Source organism: Atractosteus spatula, chromosome 17 (assembly GCF_055471065.1).
Source record: "Atractosteus spatula isolate fAtrSpa1 chromosome 17, fAtrSpa1.hap1, whole genome shotgun sequence".
Taxonomy (NCBI): domain Eukaryota; kingdom Metazoa; phylum Chordata; class Actinopteri; order Semionotiformes; family Lepisosteidae; genus Atractosteus; species Atractosteus spatula.
Window position 1 is genome coordinate 18184754 of NC_142722.1, and position 27819 is coordinate 18212572.

The 27819-nt window shown below is 43.5% G+C and overlaps 1 protein-coding gene across 2 annotated transcripts; it reads left to right on the forward strand.

The window, feature by feature from the left end:
• On the forward strand, positions 1–27819 carry rasl10a (RAS-like, family 10, member A). 2 transcript variants are annotated; one of them, XM_088935742.1, is made up of 3 exons: positions 1–1064; positions 17674–17798; positions 25451–27819. In XM_088935742.1, exons 1-3 carry the CDS (start codon positions 849–851, stop codon positions 25719–25721), a joined length of 612 nt encoding a protein of 203 aa, XP_088791868.1. In that variant the 5' UTR covers positions 1–848; the 3' UTR covers positions 25722–27819. The 2 variants fall into 2 exon arrangements, with proteins under 2 accessions (XP_088791868.1, XP_088791869.1); XM_088935743.1 differs by having other exon boundaries at positions 897–964.

Consider the following 27819-nt stretch of genomic DNA (forward strand, 5'->3'; position numbering starts at 1 on the left):
ACAGACACACGCACCGGCACACACTCGCACGGCAGAGTTCAAGCGATCTCAAGGCGCGGATGCGCTGACCGTCTCCCGAGGGCTGAGAACTGCGAGCCGAGCGTGTTCGGAGCCTTTTAGTCTGTCAGATGAAATGACAAGACACAGCTTGTAGTGGGTGAGGGGATTATAATGATCGTTTGGGGGCTCGGAGGATTGTATCGGCATCACGTGCTGGTTGGTGCTGGCGGCTTCGGCGATCGCGGGGGCTCCGTGTCAAGTGTCCTTGGTGTATCCGGAGCTGTGCACAAAGTGCCGAGGACTAGATGACGGGTTCGCCAAAATCCGATGAAGGCAAAACCTCCATCCGTCACAGGACTGAAGGCAGGGAGAGAGACACTTTGTGCCGTCCAGAAACAGGCGATCAGAAAGCGTTTTGTTTTGAGATGAGCGCCAGGAGCTTATCCGCGAAGGAATTTGCAGACGCTGCGAAATTGATCGCTTTTCCAAGCTGGATGCTTGAATGATGTCCGTTTAAGCGGAATATATATATATATATGTGTGTGTGTGAGAGAGAGAAAGCAATAAACCTTTTTGCATGATAAGAAATCATGACTGATAAAGAAACAATTTAAAATTATCCAGCTCTGGATCGCACATAAGTGAATCGGCGTCATTTTTGTTGTTTTCGCTGGTTATGAATAAAACATAAAAGTGGAGCCGTTGGAAAATAGACGGGAAAGGGGTTTCGCTTACTTTCATAAAGGCTGGCAGAGGGGGTACAGTATCAATCCGATCTGGGATCAGTGCGCCCCGGATTGAACGGAAGTTTTTTGCGTGCCGCTGTCCACGGTACCGCTGTCCCCGGCATGGTTGAGACGCTAAGTATTGCGGTCATTGGAGGCCCTGGAGTGGGGAAAACTTCCATTATCCGTCAATTTCTGTACAATGACTTCACTGAGGTTTACACTCCAACCAACTCAAGGTATGTGTACAGACCTTCAGTGATTTTGAATGGTAACATGTACGATTTGAAGATTATGGATGTCCCGCCTCTGTCGTCTTTCCCCGCCAGCACAAGCCAGGTAGGGTCCTTTGAAAGTCTGACTTGAGTGGGTTTTACTTTTTTCTTCAAAAAGTTGTTGCCTTCTGTGTGTTTGTGTGTGTGTGTATCCGTATATTTCAGTCGCGGGACATGAGTAAACTAATATGCTTTATGTGTATAAATCAGTATATTTGATTAACGTTTGGGGTATGTTTTTTTTATTTTTACATGTAAGCGATTTGCCTGAAGGTAACACAACATTAAAGACCCCGAAAAACCAGTGCACTTACCATTTTTTAAATTGTTTGTTCAGGTTGTATTTGTTTTTCCTTTACAACCTTACAAATCGCTATACAGTATCGCAGACAGCAGTTGTTTTCAAATTCATTCGCAAAGAAATTAGGGTAAAGAAAAAATATTCAACCTGTAACTAATTTAACGTCCCTCCCCCTAACTTCTCAGTAGTTGGGTGGTTTGTTGGATTAATTCTGTTGTAGCAAGCGGTAAAGGAATGCGGGTGGTTTACATGTTACGTATTTGTTACAGAGAGGCTCTCATATCCGACAGAGTTTATCAGGGTAACGAAATCCGAGATCTGAGAGATGTCTTATTAAACTGACTCGAGTGACTGTCGAGTCTGCCCAGTTAGCCTGCGAGCGGTTTCTCCGGCCGGCTCGTTAACCTGCGTGTGGAGACGCGCTCCAGTCCGCCAGCCTAGCGAGCGAGCGCACCGCGGTCTCCCCCGGCAGGGCGAGTCACGACGCGTTAGAGCAAAACCTGACCATGCAATCCACAGTCAAACGTTTTGAAAATGAATGCGTCAGTGTGAATTCCCGTGTGCACAGGTGATCCTGAATTTTGGAACTTTCTTACTTCGGAAATGCCCAGTCCTCACATTAATATCGCGTGATCCCTAAAATAAAAATTAAAAAGGTGTTAAAATGAGAAGTGATAGCTAATGATGATGATCATGGTAATGATAAATGTTAAGTGTTAAACTCGCGTGGTATAGTAGTCCAGCAGCTACTCGAGCAGAAGCGACAGTTGAAGGGATGGCATGCGAGCTCGGTGAACAGGCTGTAATGTGATTGAAGCGCTGCAGTTCTGTTGCACGGTAGAAACAGTTGCTCTAAAATTCGGTCTGTTTATTTTTACTTCGTTATCATTTTTTAGTTGATCTCTGAAATGTCTACAGTTGTGAAATTTAAAGCCTCCTGTACGGACGGATGATCCCGTGAGCGGATTTCTAGGTGTTAGGAGTACTATAGGGTTGAAGGTCAGTTGGGTCGACGTCATTTACCGTCACTAGAGGAAAAAAAATCGATATTAACAACATGAAATGAAGACTTCAGGGGGTTAGATAATTTACAGTAAATTTCAGTAAAACAGCGGAAACGTGTTAATTGCGTACTGTAAGTGTGCAGACCTGCGAACTGAATGTGTGGTGGGAGCATTTTCACCTGCAGTCTCGGTTGCCGATGTCTGTGGGTCTCTACCAGCTTTGCATTCGGGCTTGCAGCAACCATTGCCCGTTCGTCCTGGCAGACGTCCCAGGCTCAGGTCTGGGGGTGAGGGGGTCATGTGTTTCCACTGATTCTCTATAGTCTTTGACTGGGCCACCAAAGGAAACATTTGCTCATTCGTTAGCCACTCCAGAGAAGCTCTGGCCTTGTGCTTTGGATCACTGTCCCGCGGAAAGATGATTTTTCTTTTATCCGAAGCAGGTTTCCTCTGGGATTTTCCAGTATTGTGCTCCGACTGTGTTCCTCTCAGTCGTGACGAACCTGTAGTCCCTGCTAATAGGCAGCAGAACTATCACTCCAGAGCTGCCACCAACATGCCTGACAGTAGGGATGGTGTTGATGGAGTGATGTGCTACAGTATGTTGGGCTGTCAGCAAGTGACCCTGAAGAAGATTTGTGAAACTTGACAAGAAGAAAATCCAAACGATTGAAAAACAGTATAAAAGCTCTCCAGGCAAATTCTTCACATGACTGGCTGTGATCCAGCAGAGATCTTGTACATGACCCTGCTGCAAGTACGGGAGGGAACATCTAGCTGAGAGCCATTTAAATTTAGCTAGTTGACTAAGACACATATTAGCTCAGAACAGCCTCAGTGGGCGTGAAGCTGCTCAGAAACCATTGTTTTTGGAAAAGCAGTAAAATACAGTACGATGACAGAAATGGGCAACGAATAAAAAACAGTGGGATGATCAAACCTAGAAAAAAGTTCTCTTTACAGGCAAGTCCAGGTTTGAGCTATCTGGCAGGAATCAATGGCAGTTTGTTCGAAGGCGGACTGGAGAACAGTATCCCAGTCAGGGTACAGCTGCTACAGTAGAGCATGGGGGTGGACCAGTCACGGGAGTCAGGAACTTGCGCATTATTGACGGTACCCAGACTCTGGATCTGTTCCCACTGGCAGGGACGCAGCTTTCTACATGACAAATGACCCCAAGCACTCAGCAAATACAGAAAAACCCTTCCTGGGATGGAGAGAGGCTGATGGGACCCGCACAATGATGTGTGGCCTAACGAAGCTCCAATACTAACACCTTCAAGCCATATTTGTTCATGAGCAGGCTGAGAAGGTTCAACAGCTTGGACAAATGCTGGAGAGTGTTACAGGACGTTGTTCTGAACAACATATTCAGTATTAATCAATTGTGTTTATGTTTGTACATATCTGTTTAGTGCCATTTGCAATATGTATCCAGTATCTTCTGTATCTTTAATTATTTCCAATACTGTAAGTGTAGATTATGAGTGGAATTTAAAAATGAAGTAATTTTGTTTGTGTGTCTATTTTTGGTAAAGAGATTTTAGTTTTCAGCCCAGGTCTATTTGACCTGGAAAAAAATGTTGCTTTTAGCATAGTAATTCTCCAAGGTATATTTACAATAAATCACAGAAGACAGGTTTCTGTTCTGTATATATTTGTTAAAAAAGGCTAACTAAATATATTATTAAGAGTCTCAATTTTATTATCTTAATCTTGCAAGAACTCTCAGATGTTCACTTTTAAATAGACTGGCATAAAACATCGGAGTGGCATTAATCCTGCTTTTATTGTAAGAACTTGCTCGTGATTAGATTCCAATAATTAAATTAAAATGTCCCTGGTGATGAGTTGTAAATCTGGGACAACAGGGACACATCAAAGTGCCTTTAAGATGTGGGCTTTCTGAGCTGTTGCTATGGCGACTGACTTGGGCAGAGTAAACGTATTTGTGTTTCCTCTCCACAGTGTGTTTGTAAGACTCTATTAAAATGCCATAAATCAAAAAAAATATTTTTTATGAATCATAAAAGATAATATTTTCCCTTTTTTAGATAGAACAAGTAAAACTTCACTTCTAGCCCCGGAAGAGTGCCGTGTACTGAATTTGATTATCAGGATGGAACAGATTATGGCTGTTTAAAATTATGCGAGGTGTCAGAAATATTATCTAAGCTATGGATTTGTGATGATGAGTATGACTGAAGTCGAATCTTTTTACAGGTTGTATTTTGAATTGCAACTTCAGAGACTGCAGAAAACAAGGGCAATCCGTTTCATCATCATCACGTTTTCTTTCTGTGTTGCAATAAATTGTCATGCTCTGTGCAGAAGAACTAAAACTCACTTTCATTGGATTATTTGCTAGTTTATATATAAACATAAATACCAAATATCTTTTTAGCAGGTGCATGCAAATCTAAGTTTCCATTGACTACAATTATTTACTCTTGTGCCCCCAAAAAGAAAATATTTATTGTGTGGCTGAAGTTGATATTTCACTTCTCTTTATTCAGTCAATTACAGTGCTAAAGAAAATTGGCATCAGGTTCTCGTTATCAGGACTGCTTTAGTCCCAGCCATTTCAAATGTGTTTCCAGGCATTAACAAAGTTGCTGCTTTCACATTGAATACTGTTCACATACTGTGCATTTGTAGCCAAATGATTTTCCAGATATGACTGCAAGCTTTATTTCCTTCTAGAAACATGGCTGGCAGCCCCGGTCATGAATAACCACAGGTTCCTGCCAAACTCTGAGTGACTAACTAGGAGCTAGTAACTGCTGAACTAGTTAAAATGCTTTCTTGATCTCTACTAATTACATGTTTACTGTAAGTTACCAATAAGACAAAAACACTGTGGATCAGAACTAGCGTTGCACAGCCTATTCTTAAAAACATTGTGCAAGAAGAATTGTACCAGTAAGGCTGTGCTTTTATTCTCACAATAGATAGTGACCTAATTTATATTTAATGGACAATGCATCTCAGAAATGCTGAGGTATTCCAGTTTGGTCATCTCACACCCAACTAAGGACTAATTTACCAGGGACCAGGACTCCTTCAGCAATCCTTCTGTTAAAGCCTGCTGTAATCTGGGGATTTATTTTCATGAGGAAGTAGTCTTCTAATAGGAGTATATAATAGGATTATTGTAGGAATAATTATTACATATTGGGGAAAGAGGGAAACTTGGCCCTGGTGTGTGAGCGTGTCTGTGTCAGTCTGGCCTGCGATGGACTGGCGTCCCGTCCAGGGTGTACCCTGCCTTGTGCCCGTTGCTGTTGGCCTTGTGCCCTGCTACCCTGTACTGGATGAAGTGGTTAAGAGCTGGATGAATGGAGAAATGCCACATGGAGCTTTGAATTCTGAGCTGTTGAAACCGCTGATTTGTCACTTGCACCGTTTTAAGAGTGAACTGTTTTTGACCAAAAGCCCTTTGAAATGTCGTCCACGTAGGCACTCCTAATTGTGCTGAGCTGTCGTGGCTCCTGAGCCCTGAGTGAGAATGAGAATGGATGGCTGGCCCGTTGTAGGGCACGCACTGCTAAATGCTCGCAGTCAGGCACTCTTATACGAGCAGCTGTCAAGCCTGCAGACGTCCGAAATGTCTTTTTGTGAAGCTGCTGCGGAAGCGAAGGGATCAGAGGAAGGAATTGCCTTGCTATGGCGAAGCATCGTCCTCTGGGAGACCTGTGCTGGCTTTGATCTGGGGCTCAGACTGAGGCCGGCACGTTCTTGAGGTAGGGGCTGGGTTTTGTTGCTGATGGCCTCTGGGAGGCTGTGCCTCAGATGCCCGTGGTGGACAGCGAGGCTGTGCAGAACCCAGCCTCTCCGGGGCGGTTTCTCAATCTGCTCAGTTCTCTTGATCTAAAAACGCTCCCGGTCCGTTCACTTTGATGGCGGCCATCTTTCCTTCCCTGCACCTCTAAGTCCCATTGAGCTGAGACCGGAGCCGCCTGCAGACTCGCCGCCTTACTTCGTAGCCCAGGTTTTACCGTTAATATCTGTCCCTGAATTCTCTTCCTTAGACGTTTAGGATCAAGGTCTGATCAAAGTGCATTCAGTGACATGAAAGGTAAAACATGCAAATAGGCTTCTGGTTGCAATATCCAGAATTTGTGTACAAGTGCTTAGGACCACGTTCCTGACAATTGTCTTCTTGCCTTAAAGTCAAAACCTCTTCTATTCTATTCTGTCTCACTCAGATATCCCAACACATGCTGTACTATTCACTACGGGCTATGAAGCTGTAAGGAACACCAGCAATGCTTTCTTTTGGGCTTCGTATGAACTGGCATATATGAGTGTGGCACAGTAGTTTCAGGCACCTTAATGACAGATTTCTGGCTTTAACTTTATGACTTGGACAAGCATTTGTTGTATTAGATATGCAGTTTATGGACTGTCTCCTCCATAAATTTTGCACAGGGCTGAGAAGCTCTTCGAGGTCCTAGACTGCAGCCTCTCCGTACTGCTGGTTACACGGTGATGACGCGCGCTTACACAGCTGGAGAAAGCCGCAATCTCTTCGTAATGTTCCCTTGGGTAAGGAGGGCCATGTGCTCAGCAGATAGTGGAAAGCCAGCCCTTGACAACACACTGGTATTTCAGCAGCACACCCGCCAATTGAACCCCCCCTCTCTTTTGCACAAGTGTCCTGAAGGATTGTATCAGACCCCAGCCCCCTCTCCCACGCACTGCCGAAGAGACAGGGACTGCAATGACACGGACAGAAAGAAGATGAAATTGAAATTTTTTAGCGAAGTGTGATCAGGAATGTCTAATGAAGCGTGGAGGTCAGGAAGATGGAAATTTACAGCACACAGTGGCATCGAGATGATACCTCGCTCTCTGTCATGCAACACTCATACGGGTGGCTGTTTTGAAGCTAATTTGTATAAGACCGTGCAGTCAAAAAGTCATTTGCCATTTTTTGATTGCAGAAGCTCCTCAGCCTCTCTTTAAGTTTTATTTCCCATGCCTTTTTCAAGAAGCTCCCTCTATTTTCTCTGACTGTATCAAACAAACTATCTAAGCTCATCAGTAACAGAGCTACATCAGTAGACCTAACAGAACCAGGATGAAGTTTCACTTTCTGGTATTACAATGCTTTAAACCAGATAGATTTAAGGCTTTAAAGATTTAATTAGTTTAATTTTTAGATGGTCTTTTTAGATTGATTTCTAAAAATAGAATTTTTTTTAATAATTTTTAAAATATTAAAAAATCATACCACCACATAATAAAGGTTGCTGCTTATAAAGGAATCCAGGTTGTTATTTTGACTGTCTGTATAATTACATCCTTGGAGAACCAGTCTTTTCACGGTTCTGTGCTCATGCATTTCTTTAATTTGTCTCTTAATGTTTCTTCTTAGATTGTTATATGCTACTTTACTCTTGGGCTAAAGGACTATTAAAAATAAAATCCTAATTTGGCAAGAACACATTATGGCACAAGGTCCTGACACATGCTGGTCTATATTTCTCATTTTTGATTTCTTTGTATCTAATGATCAATATCTTATTCTCCCAGTCCCAAAAGCAGTGGCAGGAAACCCAAACTATCTCAAGATCTGCACTCAGAGCCCCAGTAGAGCTTCATGGGCTGTAAGAGGTAGTCAACAACATATTTCACCCAATTCTTATCCAATGAACATATTGTATAGCTGAAATGATCATGTAAAGTTTAGTAAACACGGGAAACACAGACACTGTTTAAGATTCCTGTAGCTCCAGACTACCAACTGTTAGCCCATAAGATCTGTCTCAGTTACCCAATAGGAGAACTCTCTAGCTGAATGCATTTCCTTCCATTTCAGACCTCAGGAACATGAGCACTCAGCTTCACTGGGAATGTTGTTGACATCTGATCTGCACAGGAACATGCAAGGAAGCTCCTCCCAGGATTTTGTTCTTACAAAATGCAGATTCTTTCATAGCAAGTTGTTTTTTTTACAGAGTTTAACAGGCCCCCAGTGTCTGCTGGTTTCATTTCGGCTGATCTCCTGGTTGCTTTACTGGGCCATTACTGAACTAGTAATCTGTCTTGATGAGACCTCTTCTGTTGTTTTCTGCTTTGGCAGACGTCCCGCTTCTCCCAGTAAAGGGCTGGATGAGGTCCTCGGATCGATTAGCTACCAGTTACCAGACAGACGTGATGGGAAATCTTCTTTATTTGTAAACTTACTTACGTTCTTGTGTAACATGTTGCAGTTTCTCCAGTGCCAATGAGCGTTACCTGGTAAATTTAAAATCATACAGTTGCCGAGTTTAAAACAATTCGGAAATGACTAATTAGAAAATACTTACTTAAATCTGGACTTAAATTAAATAGTCAAGATCTCAGCTGGATGAAAAATCAGCAGTCAGTGTGACCACAAGAGCCTGCACTGGGAAGCTGATCTCTATATGTTTATGTAAAGGCCAAAGACTGCTCAAATCTCACAGGTGTCTGAGCTTTCATATCCTACCTGTTTCAGTTTTGCAGTCTTTGCAGTATGTTATGGTTGAAATAGGGCTTCATCTTTTTTTAAAATTTCGAATTGCCAGCTCGTAGCACGTAATTTGTTATACCCACTTGATGAGGAATAGACAAATGTGTGTTTTTCACGTCTCGACTCACAGCTACAAACCCCGGGACCTCCCACTGGTGAGAAGGAGGAAGTGCAGGCAAACTCTTCTGAACCCGCCCTCGCACCTTTGAGCCAATCATCTTTTAACAGGTCCTGGGAGGTTCGGTGCTGATTGGAGGAGAGGCTTGTTCCTCCTTGACAGCACCGCCTGCTGACTCATCCCGCTCCGCCCACTGTGACTCTCAGTCACAGTCAGCCAATGACCTGACTCAAACTGGTACTCATGACCAGAGAGCTTGACCTGTGTTGAGGAGAGCCAATCAGGAGGCCAAGACTGCGAGTCTTTTTTTTACATTTCAGACTGTTTGGTATCTGCCGTACTAGCACAAAATGCCCTCAGTGCCCTGCTTCTATGATGGCTACACCTGATTGCTTTTTTGCTGGTTCAACTGTTGGTTTTAATTGGTATTGCTCTGGGACTGTAATTAACGGAACTGTATACACTTGCTCTTCAAACTAGACAAAACCTTCCACTATACATGTTAATCACCAGTAAGAGCAGCTTAAATAGGTATTGTATTCCACAAGTTTTTTAAATATCTGTAGTCCAAGCACGTTCCACTATCCTGACAGTTTTGCCTTCAGTTGAAGCTGTGATGAGGTCAGTTGTGGGTTCCACCAGTTATCAATAGGATAGAGATCTGGGGATTGTTCTGGCCAGGAAAACTAATGGAAATATCTGTCTCCTGCTCCCCTACTAGGCAGTGTCAGCCACCAAAAGCGTCCATTAATGTGAACGGAGGTTTCTGATGTCTTAGCCAGTATTCAAGTGAATGCATAAATGTTACACATTCGCTTGAGCACAATCTCAAGCTACGCTGAGGTTCACTGAAGAGGAACACGCTGTGTCTTCAAATACTCTGAAGGAGAAAGTGTTAGAAATGAATCACAATAGACAGAATGGAGGAATTTGTATTAATCTTGTTTTCCTTCTTAAGTCAAAATGCTACGGAAATTAATGGCTCGCAGGGCAGTGACTGATAAATCAGGCAGGAGCCAAACTATCCCTGCCAGTTTTGACAAATTTAAAAATGTATGTAGTTCAGAGACGAGGCAATAAATAATGCAGCAATTCCATGCTTCCATGATAATAGTCACAATACATCTTAATCGCAATCAGGAAGTTGTAGTGACCTCTTTGATTTTGGCCACTGACTTTCAAGTCTACCAATAAATGTACTTTGTTCTGTAGCAATCTGTTACTATAGCAAACAGAGCAAATAATTCCAAAGCTACAGTGATGTAAACAGGGCCTGCATAACATACAGAGAAAAACACAGGAAAAAAAGTTCAAGGAAATGAGTTTGTAAGCTGTTAGTGTCAACTGTTAAAACTCTCCGTGAGATGCATTGTGCTGATGACAAAATTCCTTGTCTCATGTCTTTATTATTCCTCAGAGGAAGGTTGCAGATGTTATCGGATCAAAGCACTCAGGCTTCGACAGCTAAATGGTGTTTCAGCCTCCTTCAGGGTGTCGTTATGAGATGTGCTGTAAAACAATCGGAAAATTGAAGTGGAAAATTAAGAGACAGGGTGTTGGATGTGTTGATTCTGATGGGGGGCCCTTTGAGGATAAAGAGCTCATCTGGGAAAATCGACAGCAACAACAAAACATTCCATGTTTTATCTGTGCTTAACAGGAAGCACATGTGTGTGAAAAGCTCTGTTCCATATCTTGTGTCACAAATAGAGATAAATAGAGTCCAAAGCCTGATAGTATAATGTATAGGTACATAAATTAAGGTAGCCTATTCAAAGAAGTGTTTTATGAAAATGGTGCCTTGTAGAACAGTGAAATTTATTATATATACTGTATGGGACCAGTACTGTATGTCAACACGGTGGTGCAGTGGTTAGCATTGCCTAATCACTTTGCTTCATGGATCTGAGCCATTGTGGGAACAAATGGTGGTCAGACTGAGCCAACATGTCACCCTCTTAGAGTGTGCCGGTACAGTAGGTGTTCGATATGGTCCCGTTTGGATGTGTGCACCAGATTACATTGCTTTGCTCTGCTCTGTATGTTTCACTATACAGTAGCTTGAATAGGCTAAATAGCTTTGGAAGCGCCCTGTGCCAATGCCATGGCCTGTCTGTTTGAGTCCCCTCACCAGCGACTAGGACTACAAGCAGCTGCAAGAGCCTTTGGCGTGGTTCTTATTTGTACAAGGTAAAGAACTTTTTATGTTCCTCTGTTGCACAGTGATCCAAAGCTCAGACTGGGTTACTGGTTGTGCAGACAGTGGTTGTTGCCTATAATCCCTCATCAGACTAGAGGTGGAGGCTTGGTGCTGGTTCTGAAGGGAGTGCCTGGGTCAGGGTCAGAACGCGCTCACAGCAGGTGCTGGCTGGGCTGTCTTGTGGGTTCATTCCAATACCCTTTCATTTATCTCCCTCGTTTCAGATCGCCCCTCAGGCTGCATCCATAATTCACCATCTCAGCGTCTTGAAAGAGCTGCAGACTCTCGCCTGAGAGTTTAATCTAAATAAATCATCTAATAATGGATCAGATGAATTATCTCCATTTCTCCATTTTAAACATCGTCATTATTTGTATTATTGGTATTTTTCTTTTAAGCTGTCATAATCTATTGACCAAGTTGGGGAGGATGCTTTAGTAATTGTCATATAGATTAGTATAATAATATTATAAAAAATAGCTCAAACCAACAAGCCTGTTATTAAATTCGTCTGTTTCTGCAGCACATCAGAAATACCAGTGCACTGGTAAGGTGTTTTTGTCCCTGTTCAATGATATGTATGATGTGATATTTCTGTTGTTGTTTTAGATTGGTGTTGATATAGGTTTAAGGGGACAATCTGTCTTCATTACATTTTGAAAATGTACATTGCATTCGTGAGAATGTACGGGAAAAAATATTTGAGCTTTATGTGGAGTTTCCTCAATGGATGTCATATTCTGTGAGAAGTGTTTCCTCACTTATAATAATAGCTTGAATTTACAGAACACTTTTAAGCCTGAAGGATCACATAGCACATAACATAAATCCAGCAAACCTCTGAGAGAATTATTAGAAATGTCATAAAAGAATTAGGGGCGGCGTGGTGGGGCAGTCTTTAGCACTGCTGCCTCACAGCTCTGGGGCCCTGGGTTTAATCCCTGCGGAGCTGTCTGTGTGGAGTCTGCATGTTCACAGTCCAAAGGCTGTGGGTTGATTGCTTTCTGGCAGAGCTGGCCCTGGTGTGTGTCTGTGCTTGTGTCCGTCTGCCCTGCTATGGACTGGCGACCCGTCCGGGGTGCACCCTGCCTTGTGCCCGCTGTTTGCCAGGATAGGCTCTGGGTCCGCCGCAACCCTGGACTAGTGTAAGTGGTTCGAAAATGAAAGGAAAGCGACCTTCTTTTGTGTTTCCGCAGTGCAGTAATGCTGTGGTTAGGACTCTGTTACGGTGAAGCCCTAGCCCTAGCTGAAACTGAACCCTTATGGGGGACCGGGGCTGGGCTGGGGGCCGTGGTATAAGGAAGAAGTAGCTGTGCTCATCCACATCGCAGATCCTTTCAACTAGTCTTGACAGGCGTACAGTAGGTCAGAAAACTGGACTGTCAGAGGAGTGGCAGCGCAGTGCTAAGGTGTTCAGGGAACTCAGGTTTCAAGTCAGAAACAAGGTTCGACTTATTGGACACTGAATCCCCACTCTCTGGCATGGAATACAGCTGCCGGGATTTTCCGAATCATTGCTTGGACTCATTGTAGCCAGAGGTCTGTTTTCACAGGGCAGGTACGCAAGTGGGCGGAGGGCAGAGACCTCCTCTGTAGAGCAGTCTCTGAGAACTGTTTAATTAAGATCAGAGACCCCGCCTCAGTGTGCAGTAGTCAGATGTTTGATTTTGCAATGCAGGTAACTTGAAGATACTTTTGGTTTCCGTCTCACCATTAAATTCTTCTGATTTGGCAACTCAGTAGATTTCTGGGAGAGGCGTAAAAAAAAAAAGGAAAATGTTTATTTTTTCCTTCTCCCAACCTCTTTGCCTCTCAAGAATCCCAAGCAAGCCCCCACCCCCGCTGGCCACCGCCTTTTTTCGCATCACTGTGAACCGTGAGCAGTTTCCTTGAGGTCTTGAAGGTGAGGCAGGAGGCCTGAGTTGTCACGGCAACACGGTCCTCAAGTGCTGAAGAGGGCAGATGAAAGCTTTTCCATCTGGGGCTGCTCTGAAGCAGACTTTTGGGAAAAGGTAATCATCAGAGGAAGAGAAGTGCCAAAAGAAAAATCCTGTAACAACTGACCTTTTTAAACAATCTTTTTGAAGATTTCAGCAAGTGGAATAGTGTTGAATCAGGACACATTACGCCAATCAAAAAAAGAACAAAACCAGGAGCAAAGCCTTTAAAGAAGAGAATGTATTTTATTTGACATCTTTTCTAACCAGCAAGTATTTTCCCTGATTCTACTCCTTTAATAGATTTTGTGTCTTCCTAACCTCCACAATAAATCCCAGCCATAAGCAGTTTCCCCTGTCACGTTCTGTGCTTTATAAACAACTGCACTTTTGAAAATCAGTCAAGGCACATTACTGTACAGGGCAATAAAAACAATCCCAGTATTTACACCCATGTTTGGCAAGAGACTACAGGCGGGAGATTTACTGTTCTAGAAGAACATGAGCCATGTTTCTCCGTTTTAAAATAACAGCTCTTTTATAGTGAATTTTAAAAACATCTCTAAACAATTTGTAACATGAATGGCACATCCATTTCTATGAAGTAAATAATTTCAGAAGTGCTCAGATTTGTTAGAATAATAATTAAAAAGCGGAGGGACTCACAGAGAATACAGCCTTTTTAAACCATGAGTGATGTCCGTCAGGACTAAAATCCACCTTTGTTCCACAGGGACCCTGTCAGTGAGATGTTGTTTCAAGGTAAGCTTTTTCGGCCTTTATTGCTTGTTAAATTGCTAGTAGCTAATTGATCCCATGATGTTTTCTGAAGGACCCCAGAGTCACATTAACAGCTTACTGTGGGTAGTTTGTTCCAGACTCTGGAAAGACGTGGCTCTCTTGTGTGCAGAACCAAATGCATCTCTTAATTTTCGTTTGGGACCCCATATGTATAAGGAATTATAAGACAACCTGATTAGCCGAACAAAAAGCATTTTGTATCTCTAGATCCCATAAGACTAGCTCCATTTTTTTTTCTCGTTCTTCTGGTGAAATGCATCGTGTCAGTGCTCTGGTCAAAGCACTTTTAGCAAAATAACCACATTTCATCTCTGTGGACAGCTTTGTAATGAGTTCTGGAGATCTGCTCTGTAACACCACATACTGTATGTAGCAAGCAACCCATCATGCTTTAGTCTGGTACATTTTGTCATTAAGTACCACATATCAGTATGTCCTTTTCTGTTTACAAAAAGTGTATTTATGTTTATCAATTATTTCTCTATTCATATTCCCTTATGGATTTGGCAGCTGTAATTGAGTCCATGTAATGCTGTTGAAATTGGACAGTCACACACATACTCGTCCCCTGAGACCTGCTGTCAGATCAATCCCCTTTCTTCTTGTGAATGCAGAATGAAAATCATATTGTTTGTGCACTATCAGAGAACAAATGAACCTTCAACAAACTTTCATTACACATACAGTAGCTGATCCAATACCCCAGACACCCTAGCCTACCCTAGCCTAGACACTGTGTCACTGAAGACACATTTTAGATACCACTAAATGCTATAGAATGTGATCAGACACCACAGTGTGCGAAAATAAACTATGAACCTGAGCCCAAAATTATGACATTTTATTATTTCATCTTAAGCCTTAAGACTAAGTGTTGCAAATTAAAGGATCTTTTTGACTTAAATTAAAAAAGGAAACACATCAAAGCTACAGCCCGTGACCTTGTTAACTATTATTAATGTACCTTGTAATGATCTGAAACCACAGCCTTCCAGGTGCAAGTCCAGACCCCTGACCACTGCCTTCTAAATGCACTAGGATGAGCAATAGGAAGAGAAATCAACTTCTGTTTTAGTGCTGCTGGCTGCAGTTCTGCAGCACTGAGTGAAACGCCAGAGCAGGGCACTATTTTTATCAGCGTCCTCCTTGCAATTAGCCCCCTTCGCACTTGAGTTCATAGCACCCTGATGAACAGGCGCTCATGAAGGCTCCCGTAATGCGAGCACTATTAAAAACGCACGCTTGTTTTTCTCTGCTGAGATAGAGATGTCAGGTGGCTGCAGTTTCGCCTTAAGAGTGAGAGTGTTTGGAGTGCCTGTGGAGGAGCAGGAGGAATTGGCTAGCAGTATTACTGGCATATTAGGGCTTACGATGATCGTGCAGAAAGAACGAGTCCTTGTTTTACATACTGCTGGGCTCTGGAGGTACTGCAAGACCATTTTCTGGCTGGGTTTTTTCTTAGGAGAGCAGACTTATCAGGCCCAAGAGGGGAAAGAGCTCTTCACAAATGATGGGTGGATCCCAGAGTGAAAGCACAGGAACACAGAGCCGCCCGATTCTCCGAATAGCCGGTCCACTACCCTGCATGAACCGGACTTCCCTTCCCTGTGTTCAGCTGCCCTCCACCCCCTCATCTTCCCCTCTCTCACAGCAGTCCCTTGAGGCTCCTCTCAAGGGACAGGGGAGAGAGGCAGAGTGGGGGGTAGCAGATCAGTCTTTTATCTGTCCTTGCACCATAGAGACGGAGAATCTCTCACACTCGGCCGTGATAAGTCCTCACCTCGATCGCGTTTGTCTGTGGAGTCGCTTTCTCCCCTCCTGCTCCGCCTCAGATCCTCCGTGGAAAACATTACAGCCAAGCCGCCTCGCTCTCACCTCTCATGATACAAATCCAGATAGACGCCTGTGTTCTGGGGATCCTTTTGGCAGGTTGTGTACTCAGCTAGGTGGGTTGACAGCAAAGTATTAAATACACATTTGTTAACTCGTTTACGTCTAAAAGTGCTTCAGTAAAACTTTTATAAAGCGTAGTAACATAGTCTCGAAACAGATTTGCAGAGAAACCCCTTTAATGCTCCTGAACAGGCTGTACGCTTGTTCAGTTCCTTGGGTAACATATGTCTGCACCTGTCCAGTTAATTTGCCAGAGCTTGTACACTGCAGGGTACTTTACCTGCAAAGCACTTCAGAAGCTGCAGGGTCTCTTTAAATATATCTGCACTGGAACATATGGTCCTTCCTGGAAAAAAAGAGAACAGCTGTCATTTGGATGCAGTCTTGCTGACTTCAAGCCAATATACTTTATACTGCAGCACAGATTTTACTACCAGTTTACTGATGATTTGTAGTCTAGAACAGAGGTTTTCAAATTTTATGGCTACTGTTTGTGGGTGGGGGGGCTCTTGCGGATCTTTGTGAGGTGCATGCCCTTTTCTGAAAACCAGTGATCAAGAATGTTTGTTGGGTTAATCGTCTTTATTATAAAAGCTGGATAGTTTTTAGTCTTGCTCAGATTGCTTCAAGTTGTTGTGGAAATATGTTCTGCTCTGCAGAGTATCACTCTCCTACAGTATAGGACATTATACTAGCACAATAACTGTAAGAAAAAGGTCTCATATATTTCATGTATGTGATCTTGGACACTATATGCCTTGTGTATGTGCTTAGATTATTTTGAAGCTGAATTAATTCTCTCTGGATCAGTAATCCATGCCATCACTCTCTGAAGGTGGTCAGGAAAATACAATATTCACGATGATCAATGTATAACCCCCTGGAGAGGTTGAATTCCAATTGGAATTTTTTAAGCATTTTTGGACTACTGTTTCTCCAGCCCTTTTTATAGTGATATTATTTACGTCATTATAGATAAGTTCGTCGCTATTGGGACATGACCATTATATCCTATCCTTCCATACATTTTTACCCTCTTCATCCTATTGAGGGTTATGGGGGCGCAGGAGCCTATCCGGACAAGCAGCTGATGTAAGGTGGGGTACCCCTGGGAAGGACCCTTGCCCGTCACGGGGCAGAGACACACACACTCACACCAGGGTCAGTTTTCCCAGAAGCCAATTACCCTCCCAGTACAGTAAGTCTTTGGAATGTGGAAGAAAACTGGAGCAGCTGGAGGAAACACACATGAACCCCAGGACTGGAATTGATCCCAGGGCTCCAGCACTGCAAAGCTGCACTGATAACCACCGCACCACCATGCTGCCCTCCTGCCCCACTGCCTTAAACATATAGATTGCTTGTTATGTACAACTTATCTCTCTTTGCCACTCATCAATACAAATAGAAAGTTTGCCACTGCCTCTGTACTACAGTACGTTGCTGTTGTATTGGTGATGCAGACTTACAGTGTGATAAAGAGGCCCGTGGCCCGAGGGTTGTAGCAGCAGGATGAGTTGGTTAAGCAAAAGTTCAAGATTGCAGTTGTGAATTTTTGCAGAAGAAAAGCGAACATTGCTAGAAAGTTATGTCTCAAGCAGAATGATAGAATCGATTGATGACATTTCTTTCTGTGGTGTTTTTTTTTTGGGGGGGGGGGCATTTCTGACTCTCACGTACTGTCCTGCTGGCTCTCAGTCACGCAGTATCAAGCGTGTGACGTGCACTGCAGACAGCAGCAGGACCCCTGGCTGGGTCCCAGGGGGCTGGAATCACCACAGGCTGGACCAGCAAATATGGGGATTTTTGTGGGTTTTGAAGTCAGGAGTCGTCTACCTTTAAAAGAGTAAAAACTCTCAATAACCAGTATGCCTCAACGCTAACCTTTCCCAATGCAATTCTGTTGTCGCACGTCTTCAGGAGTGGATGGACCTGCGGTGCAGAGGGGTGCGGAACGCCAATGCCTACATCCTGGTCTACGACATCTGCTGCGTGGAGAGCTTTGAGTACGTGAAAATGATCCGGCAGCAGATTGTGGAGCACAGGTACCCCGGCACACCTATCCCCTGCCTTCTTCCCATCCACAGCCCGGCCACTGTTGGCTCAAAATGCCCACCACAGCCCCTCATCTTAGTGGAGTGGGATGTGCAGCCTTATACATGTTCATCACACTAAGCTATCCAGGAGTTTGAATGTGCAGTTTTTTTACCAGGCTACTTGACTTTTGCCATATTTCCTGCTAAATACCACGATTTACTTCATCCCTGTTTCTGACAATGGGGAACTCTGGTCCCCGAAGGCCACAGAGTAGCCCAGTTTTTATCTGACTTCATTATCTAACTTCTTCATTGGTGTGTTGCACTATTTGGAGTACCGGTTAAGTCAGCCAATTTCTATAGCTCTTTATCCTTCCGTCAAAAAAAGACCTGGAAAAAAATGGAAGGACTCAGGACTGGAGTTGTATGCACAGATCAAATAAAAAAAAAATCACAAATAATATCACATTTTATATATGTATATTTATGACAAAAAGGGAAAGGAACAATTTTCTTTGACTGTGCTGATTGTGATTGTTAAAAAATAAATTTAAAAAATCCCGAAGGCATATATACATAATACATATAATGCATTATGTATATATGTATGCCCCTTCGTAATTATATGGGAGAAATACAGTTCGTTACTTCGGGTTGGAGTATACAGTTGTATACAGTAATCCTCAGAGCCAGAATCTTTCTAAGCTTCTTTAAATCACCATCAGCTGAAGACCTCTGCCAAGTGTCACGTGTATTGGAAGAGACATCCTATGCCATGACTTATATTCTTGTACTGCTCTTGATGTGGATCAGTAGGAAATCCTGATTACCCAAGGTCCTCTTTCCATCCCAAGTCACCTCTCTGAGAGCCTGAACATTCCACATTCGTCAGTGTGGCAGCTGATGTGTGCCTGGCAACTGAAGATCTAGCAGTTCAGAACAGTGCCTTCAATTTAGGATCCTGACATTTTGACTACAGACTTCTTTGTATGTCTGAGGAGATTCTGAAAGGATTCTGACTGGATGTGCACTGTACAGAGGACAGACATATCCAAATGGCCTTAGAGATGCTTTCTAGGAAGATCTGAATGTCATTCCAACCTTATCAGCTTCAAGGTTCAATGTTCATGTGTGGTTTTTGCACAGCGTGAAGCTCTCTTCCAGAGGATGAAAGTATCTTTCCAGGATCAGTGTAAAATGGCTTGCAGCTGTCTGGCTCCTGCCATTGACTGGCATTCCCGAGACAAAGTCCCTCCCCCTCTTTCAGGCGCTTGCTGCAACCAGAGTGCCTGGATAAGCGTCACTAGTATAATATAGCTTATACTGTGTTGCAGTATCCCATGCAAGGACTTGTATCGTTTCCTGGATGCTGGTGGAAAGCATCTTTACTTCTCCTATCTCAGTGTGGTGTGGTAGCCTGAGTGTTGAGACTCAGGGGAAGTTGGGTCGGAACTCTTAATACTGCTAGTAAAATAATTGGCCAACCACAGACACAGCTTAAAGTGCCAAATCACACTGCAGTTCAAAGGAAAGCTCAGTTTATCATTGATGATCCCCTCCACCCTCTTCATTCCCATTTTAAACTGCTGCTTTCAGGGAGGTGGTTTAGAATGGGTTTAGAATGCCTATGGCCAAGAAAAATGTCTGCAGTTCAATAAATCTTTTGTTCCCTGTGCAATTGGTATAATAAATGCAGCTAACTGACGCTTTCGTACTGTATATGAAGCTATGGGATTAGTGTAATATGGGCAGAGCATGACTGTATACTATATATATATTAAAGCTAGTATAGTATATACTAGTATATACTAGTATATGTGTACTGTTATATGGCTAGGACTATTGCTTGTTTTTAAAGTGTATGTATGCTATTTTATGTTGAGTGTTATTTGTTGTAGTTTTGTACAGTGGTGCCAATGACGCATGTCCACCCATTTACGTGGACAGTGAAGTTATATACAGTACAAGTGTGTTTTTCAGTTTGATTCCTTATCTGCCGGGGGAGGAGATGTTGCCATTCCAAGGACTACTGGCTATGAGATTCTACAGAAACAGAATCAAGCTAGCCACTTAATTAACCCCTTCTCGTCTGTGGCCATGCTGGTGTGCCTCCTGATGGACACAGGATTGGATCTAATATTACAGCTATGTAAACCTAGACAACGGATGGGTGGTGACAAAATCTTGTGCTTTTTAAATAGAGAAAATGGTTATTGCTGGGACGACATTGGTGCTCCGCTGTTTGAGAGGTGTACAGTACAGCATGATGATGAATGGTGTTCTGAAATCTGCTCTCCCATCAGCAATCGGTCTACCTGCTTCCAGTAAATATTATTAAGATGGGATACCTGCCCTTTTTTTGATCTGGTCTGCATCTGCTTACGTTGGGGCGGGGCACTCCGCTCATGAGCAGTCGTGCAGAGCCAGGACAAGAGGCCCCGTGGAGCTGGCACCTGAAACCAGCACTGCGGGTTACTTGGGTTATTTAGAGAATGATTGTATGGGAATGAGTATGTGATGAAGGCTGTCTTCTCAGTGGGAGAAATGGCCTGCGCTTTTTTAATTGCATGGGTGCACTGAGCTCTGCATTGATCATTTTTCGGAAGCTTTGCAGTTAGAAGAAGAAGGGGCATAAACATTTTAATGAGATCCTTACAATGGGATGTTTTCAAAGACAGCTCTGAGAAGATCAGTAGTCATGGTAGAAATATCCACCCTCCTTTCTAAGAAACGGGTGTAGGTCAAACAGGAGCCGTTGCAGGTTTTAAACGCACGACAGCACATTGCTTTGCTATTCTGGTTTTGGCATAACATATACAACCCAGACCCTGAATTGTACTTGTGATTCATATATAGATAGTTGGATGGAGTTTTTAGAGGTTGATAATTAAAAATTATATGGCTATTGAGACTATATTAGATGACATTTAGTAGCACAACAACACAGCATTGCTTAGCAGATTAAAAGTTCCAGTCACGTTGCTATATACAGTAGTACAAGTTTTCAGAAGATAATATTGGTTTGGAGTTTCTACTTTCTCCTTGGCTCTCCTTTCATGAACAGTAAATGTGTAAAATTAAATATATCCCTTTAGTGGATTTGGTAATAAGAGAAAAGAAACATCTGTTTTGGTGGTGCTGTGGTTTTATTTTTTTGGTGGGGAATATGCTTAGAATAATTGTTTTGCCCTCTGGGGTCCTGTGGTAGAATCAGTATTAATTTTCTCAATTATAGGCAGCTGATTTTTTATGACAGAATGATCATTTCTTGATGTACAACATTTGTACCTCTGGAATTTAGGAAATGCTATTTTACGATTTAAATCAATAAAAAGAAAAAAACTGCACAATGCGAACAATGTAAGACAAGAGACAGCTATTTCTTATTTCAATTTATGTAGTTACAGAAGCTGAATGGCTGTCTGAATGATGCAAATAGCTTGTCTTTGCTCTTCGGGACTGCTGTGGTTCTCTGAGATCAGGGGAAGAGAGCCGTTCCCTGTGCTGTGAACAGCTGTGTCTCTGGTGAAATTACACGTCACTCAGTGTACTCAGTTTTATTGTTGCCACAGCCCCCATCGCAGCCCTGCAACACAGGAAGCTTTTTATTTATTCAGACAAATGCCTGCCTCATCCCGATGCTCGATGCTCGTTCTGGCAGGACTTCACTCCCGTGCAGGTAAATTATTAGCTGTGGATTTCGGTAAAAAAAAACAATGGGGTTGTAGTCTGTTACATGCTTTATCAAGAATAGCTCAGAACTGTCATGATCACTGTTGGCATCAGCTGATGCCTTTACCCAGTTCACACAGCGCGACCAATAAACTGTCAGAATGTTTACAGTGCTGTAATATTAAACATTAATTGGAGTGTGCACAGGAAATAAGTTATTGCAATTGTGACGTAAAGCACAATGACCAAAACAGAGCGTGAAACAGAAACTAATGCAATCCCTGCATGCACTGCAGGTTCTACAAGTACACTTCTGTAAGTGGAAATATACTGTAGCAGTACAGCGCATGGAAATTAAAGTGACAAACAACATTATAAGACATGCTAACACTTAGAGCACACATTAACATCCTGTTTGATATATTTGTTAGCCTGAAACCCACTGCTGATTTACACTCGAAGGCTCTTGAACTTCACTCCTAAGGTTTTCCTTCTTGTTTTCACTTCACTAAATGGAACACAGTGTTGGAACAGTGTACATGGTCACCCTTACACTGCTCTGCATGTAGTACTCTGTCATTAAAGCTGCTCTAGTTTCTGTAGTTTTTCCCGTATTTTTTAATTAACTTATTTCACCCTTTTGATATATTCCATTTGAGCTTTCAAGTTTTCCTTAATAATGTTCACAAAATGTTTATATATCCTTTTCAATGGGCAGCCAGTGGGTGGTTGGCATTGCTACCTTGCAACGCTGGGGCCCTGTGTTCAATTCAGGACCTGGGGAGCTATCTGTGTGGAGTTTGCATGTTCCCCCTGTGTTCATGTGGGTTTCCTCTGACTGCTCTGGTTTCTTCCCACAGGCCAAAGACATGCTGGTAGGTTAATGGGCTTCTGGGAAAATTAGCCCTGGTGTGAGTGTGCTTGTGTCTGTATGCCCTGTGTTGGACTGGCGACCCATCCAGGGTGTGTCACACCTTGCGCCCGGTTCTTCCTGGGCTAGGCTCCGGGCCACCACGACCCTGAATTGGATTAGTGGCTATTGAAATGGTGATGATGTTTTTTGATTCAACAAACTGGAACATCACTGGGAGGAGGCGAATGCTTCTGCCAGGCACTGTACTGTATATTTTTAAAGCAGTGTCTCCGTGACTCATCACAAAGCAGCTTATTTGTGGCGAGGGCTGTGATGACCCACACAGGGTGCAAGGTGAGACAGACAACACTCTGGACCGTAGACCGGTCCATCACGAGGCGCACATGCACACGACTGCGGGAGACACTGTAGAGACACCGATGAGCCGCACCAGCATGGTTTTGGAAAGTGGGAGGAAATCAGAGCCTTCAGAGACCCATGCAAACACCAGGAAATGATCCATTCCGGCATTGAACTCGGGATCCCCACGCTGCTGTGCCAACCACAGTCATTATTTCAGATGCCAAAATATGTACTTTTTTAAAAGTGATTTTAAGAACCCTTTCTGAGGCCAGAGCTCTCCTGAAGCAGTTGTCTCTCCCTTGCCTGCTCTCTTGCTAACACAATGACTTCCACCACTATGGGAAACAAAATCAATATTGTTAATGTTCTCTCTTTCTCCACAGACTGGTATGATGATAAATCAGCAGCTGATTTAATAAAGTATTACCTCAGAAATACATTCTAAAGTGATTATATTAAATCCTTTATTCAGCACAAGTGCTTCATTCTTCCTAAAATCATTTGAGAGGCAAAGACAGTGTCATTTACATCTGTCAGGACCTTCCACAGAGGCATGTTGAACTATGCGAGTTGTTTTAATGGAGTAATTGCAAAAGTAATTGACCATAGGACCTGTATCAGACTCCCATGCTACAAAAAAGAAATTGCTACATAAATTTGTTAGGAAAAATACAATTATCTGAAAAACAAAGTGTGCTGTTCTGAGACTATATATAATGCAATAATGTAATATCTAACCAATCCATTTATTGGAGCTACACAAAATTAGTTTTTCAATAAACTGTCTTTCGAAGGATTGTTTCCTTTGGTATTTCTTAAAGGACAAGCTGATATTTTCATTGAGCCGATAAAACTGTTGTGATTGTTTAGCCTGTCATTTGCATATTTGGTTAGGTGCACTGAAAATGGTTCTTGAAACAGCCTCTGACAACATTAAGTAACTATTAAGAAAAATATAATGCGAAACTTAATAATTAGTAATAGTGAATAATAATATAAATAGTAATAATTAACTATTAAACAGGTTTATTCATGCATTCACACAGCAGGGCATTTTGCAGTGGTTAGCATTGCTACCTTGAAGCAGTGAGGTTCAGTTCCTGAGATGGTGTCTGTGTGGAGCCTGTATGTTCTTCTTGTGTTCACATGGGTTTCCTCCAGGTGCTCCAGTTTCCTGCCATAGTCCAAAGACACACTGGTGGGTTAATTGGATTCTGTAGTCATGTCTGCTGGTCTGGGTGTGCCCTGTCCTGTCCAGGATATGCTCTGTCTCACCAGCGAACCTGTACTGGATGAAACAGTTAGGAAATGGATGGATCTGACCAAAGCAGTGACTTTCCTAATGCTGGAAACCAGAACTCCCAGACACTCCTGCACACTGCTGCTGCTCACTGACTGGCTCCCCCTGGAGTCACCTCCCTGCTCTTGTGATGCAGACCCACATACTGCACCAGAAACAACAGGACTGTCTTCCAGCCCCTCCTTTGCCATTAGATCACATTGCTGATCTTTGCAATTCCTGGGTCTTGTATCACATCACCTGTATTTCACTTATTCTTAGAAACATTTATGATCCATCCTAGTGTTGTAAGATTATTGCATTATATTACATTTTTGCATTTAATGATTTACAATTCATTCACTGTTAATATACCTTACGTCAGGGGAGCAGTTAAACATGATGCTGGGGGTTGGTTCACATGTAAGTGCCCTCTGCAACACTGGTTGCCTTCCCCGCTTGTCTGGGCTGTGTAGCAATAGGAGAAGTAGCAGAAGCAATCTGAGAAGGAAAAGTGAGGTTGTGAGATTACAGCCGAAGCACAGGGTGGCTCAGAATACACGCAGCACCGTGCTACAGCTATTCAAGAGGATTTTCTGAACAATTGTTTAAATTCTCCTGCTGACACTGGTCAGTGTTACAATCATCTCTTTAAGAAAGACATGCACAGTTGATGTTTTGTTGCAAGTAAAAAAAATGTTAATGTGAATTCATTGCTTATTGGTGCAGCATCTGAGCGATACTTTCATTCCCTTCACTGCGGCCCTTTGAGATGTGTAAACCCATGGCTGAATAAGATGGAGATACCTGCCGTACACTTTATTATCAGCAGGGGATTGAATTTTTCCTGAGGAGGGGCTTTGGCAGTGTGCAGCGTTGACCTCTGATTGTTTATGTAGACATTTGGAGAGCGCAGGGAAACCGACTGCTTGGCTGAGTGAGACATTTCACACTGCGGGCTCTTGCACAAATCAGCAGAACACAGTGATAACATCTTATATCGGTCTGTACAGACATTTCTCAGCTAAGGCAGAAAGCTGGAAAGATCCAGCAACTGCCATTAGCTCATGTAAGAGCCTGGAGGCTAAAAAACATGAAGTCAGACCTTTGTCTGCCCTTGAAAAGAGTGTTTTTTGGGGGGATCTCCAGTAGCGGTGGAGCCCTGAGAAGACACAACAACTTGGGTCCCCGATATTATTTTCTACATTTACCCATCTGGAAGATGCCTCTGCATCCCCAGGTGTAAAAGCAACAGACGTAGGAAGACTTTCACCCCCACTGCAATTTCTCTCTCCAGCAGCATAAAGTGACTCTCTTCTCTGCTGCACTGCCATGGTGCCATCTTCTGCGTTGGCAGTGTTCGTCTTCCTCGCTGTGTCGGCCTGTGCAGCCGTACAGACTGCCCCCAGAGGGACGTAAAGCTTGAGCTGAACCCCTGGGAGCCGTGTCTGCTGGGGGCAGCTGTGTAACCCGTGTGCCTGCGTGTCGTTGCAGGGTGGGCAGCAGCAGCGAGGCGCCCATCCTCGTGGTGGGCAGCAAGAGGGACCTCCAGAGGCAGCGCTTCACGCCCCGCCGGGCCGTCTCCGTCCTGGTCAAGAAGAGCTGGAAGTGTGGCTACGTGGAGTGCTCGGCCAAGTACAACTGGCACATCACGCTGCTGTTCAAGGAGCTGCTGGGCAGCGCGGTGGCCCGCGGCCTCCGGCACAACCACAGCTCCATCCGCCTGCAGGGGGCGCTGCACCGCAACCGCTGCAGCGTCATGTAACCACGGCGACAGGGTGCGAGCTCCGGGGGGGGGGCGGCTGCCAGCTCGAGAGACCCGTTTTTACGAAGCCAGCAGAGACCTCACCCCGTGCGACAAGCCCCCATGGTTTAAACTGACGGCCCGCTGCTCCCCTTTTTACTGAATTCATCTGCTTCATCTCTTCAGTGCCAGAGAGCTTCCTCTTTATTTAGATGTTTTCTAGGGTCGCGTCAGGTGAAGGGGCGACTTTGTGGGGACGTCAGAGCCAGAAGGCAGAGGACAGCATGCAATACCACCTGCTTGCACGGGGGAGGTTGAAGCCCTGGGTATATCAGCTGTGTCCTGAAATATCTGCTGTCCGTTCCGCTACATCACTGATTGTGACTGAGTGGCCGAGGGAAAGGAAACGTTTGCATTCACACTCTCAGTCATTTGAGAAAGAGCACCCAGTGCCAGATTCACCTCTGTACCCAGGTATCCGGCCACATGAGCTGGAGTTCAGGTAGCGGAGGCCTCTATTGCTCTGTGAGCGGCCCTTAACCGTCCTGACAGGGGTGTGGGATCAGTGCCTTCCTGATCCCCCTTCCACGAGGGGAACTGGAGGGGTAATGGGGTACTTGTTGTGAGAGGGCAGCCTGTCTCTTTCTTTACGCTTCTGTAAAGTAATGTGGTTATGTACCCCAAAACATCCTCTGTGTGTGCTATTACTGCAGTGTCCGGTATTCCTGTTCCCCCCAGCTAAGGGACTGGGCTCAGGCGTGATCAGAAGTGGGTCTCAATGGAGGTCTTTAATGTTGGAAAATAAAACAAGGGATTTATTTATCCAAATGTAATAAGCCAAACAGGTAAAGTAGGATATACTGTAATAGGTAAATTATATACAGTGGTATATGACCTACAGTACTAGTAACATTTCCCTTCAAGGTCAGAAGCCTTTTCCTCTCCTCTGAGCTGGTCGTTTCAGTCAGCCTCACACTCGGACAGGGTTGCGGCGGCCATCTTAGATTCTCCCACTAGACTGACACTAGGGGACAAAACAACAGCCTCCAACACCCATGAAACTTCAAGAATTAGGGAACAATACAGTGGTTTGCGGGGGAAAAGCTGAAGGTAAGTAGCACTCGCCCCTCCTATGCACCTTCACAGGAAGGGAGCAGGAAGTCTTGGTGTGCATCACCACACCACCTTCTGTAAATGTAAAGAAAGAGACACGTCCCCTGTCCCAGGTAGCGGTCTGAGTTTTGAAAGCAGAGGGTTATTTGTGGTTTTCATTTCATAGCTGTAACTTATCTCGTAATTAGTATTTTTTCCTTACATATTTATCCAACATGAAAATAATAATTGTTAAAAGTGGCTGAGGTTAAAAGACGTTGGCATGCGCCGTTGACTGTTCTGTAGTGTTGATGTTCCTGAGGATTCTGCCATTGTGGTGTGTTTCCTGGATGTTGCATGCCTGTCTCCTAGCAATTGAGGGTACTATCAGACTGGGAAACAGTGTCTCCTGTTCTCTTTGTGTAAGGTTGTTGTCATTTATACATTTCCTATCAAACAGCTGTGTTCAGGCTACTTTGTGGATACAGAATAATCACTATCTTGTCGAGTTATTAGACTTCTCAGTGAATATGTTGTTAATCAACCAGTTAGGAGTCATGCTTGATGGATACTCAATTATTTTTAAGATCTGTAAAAATGCAACAGATGTGTGGTGGGCAAAAGTGGGCAGAAAGGGCTGCATTGGTTTTTGAATTTTTGTTCTAGATAAAACTCTTAATGAACATAACTGGACATAACAGGACCAGAGCTAGTCTTTCCGAAGAAGACCTCTAAGAATGCATTTGATTATATGTCAGTTTGTTTATAAATATGGACTCTATACCCAAGGTGCTCTAAACTCTTTTTCCTAGAAAGATTTCAAAAAAACACTGAGTGATATCAGACAGCATTTTCTGCGGGATTTAACTGTCAAGAAGTTTACTTTCGTCGGTTTTGACATTATTTTATCCTCCTCTGCAATTGAGTGTTTTCACTTGATCAAAACAGAACTTGTTGTTTTTAATCTCATCTTCAAATGTTCTTATGGGGGTGGGGTGGGGTGAATAAACAATGTCTTCCTTTCGCA

Coding starts and splice junctions, on each gene's coding strand:
- rasl10a (XM_088935742.1), top strand. CDS start 849: ATGGTTGAGACGCTAAGTATTGCGGTCATTGGAGGCCCTGGAGTGGGG. Junction 1,065..17,673: donor TCCCCGCCAGCACAAGCCAG/GTAGGGTCCTTT, acceptor GCACGTCTTCAG/GAGTGGATGGACCTGCGGTG. Junction 17,799..25,450: donor CAGCAGATTGTGGAGCACAG/GTACCCCGGCAC, acceptor GTGTCGTTGCAG/GGTGGGCAGCAGCAGCGAGG.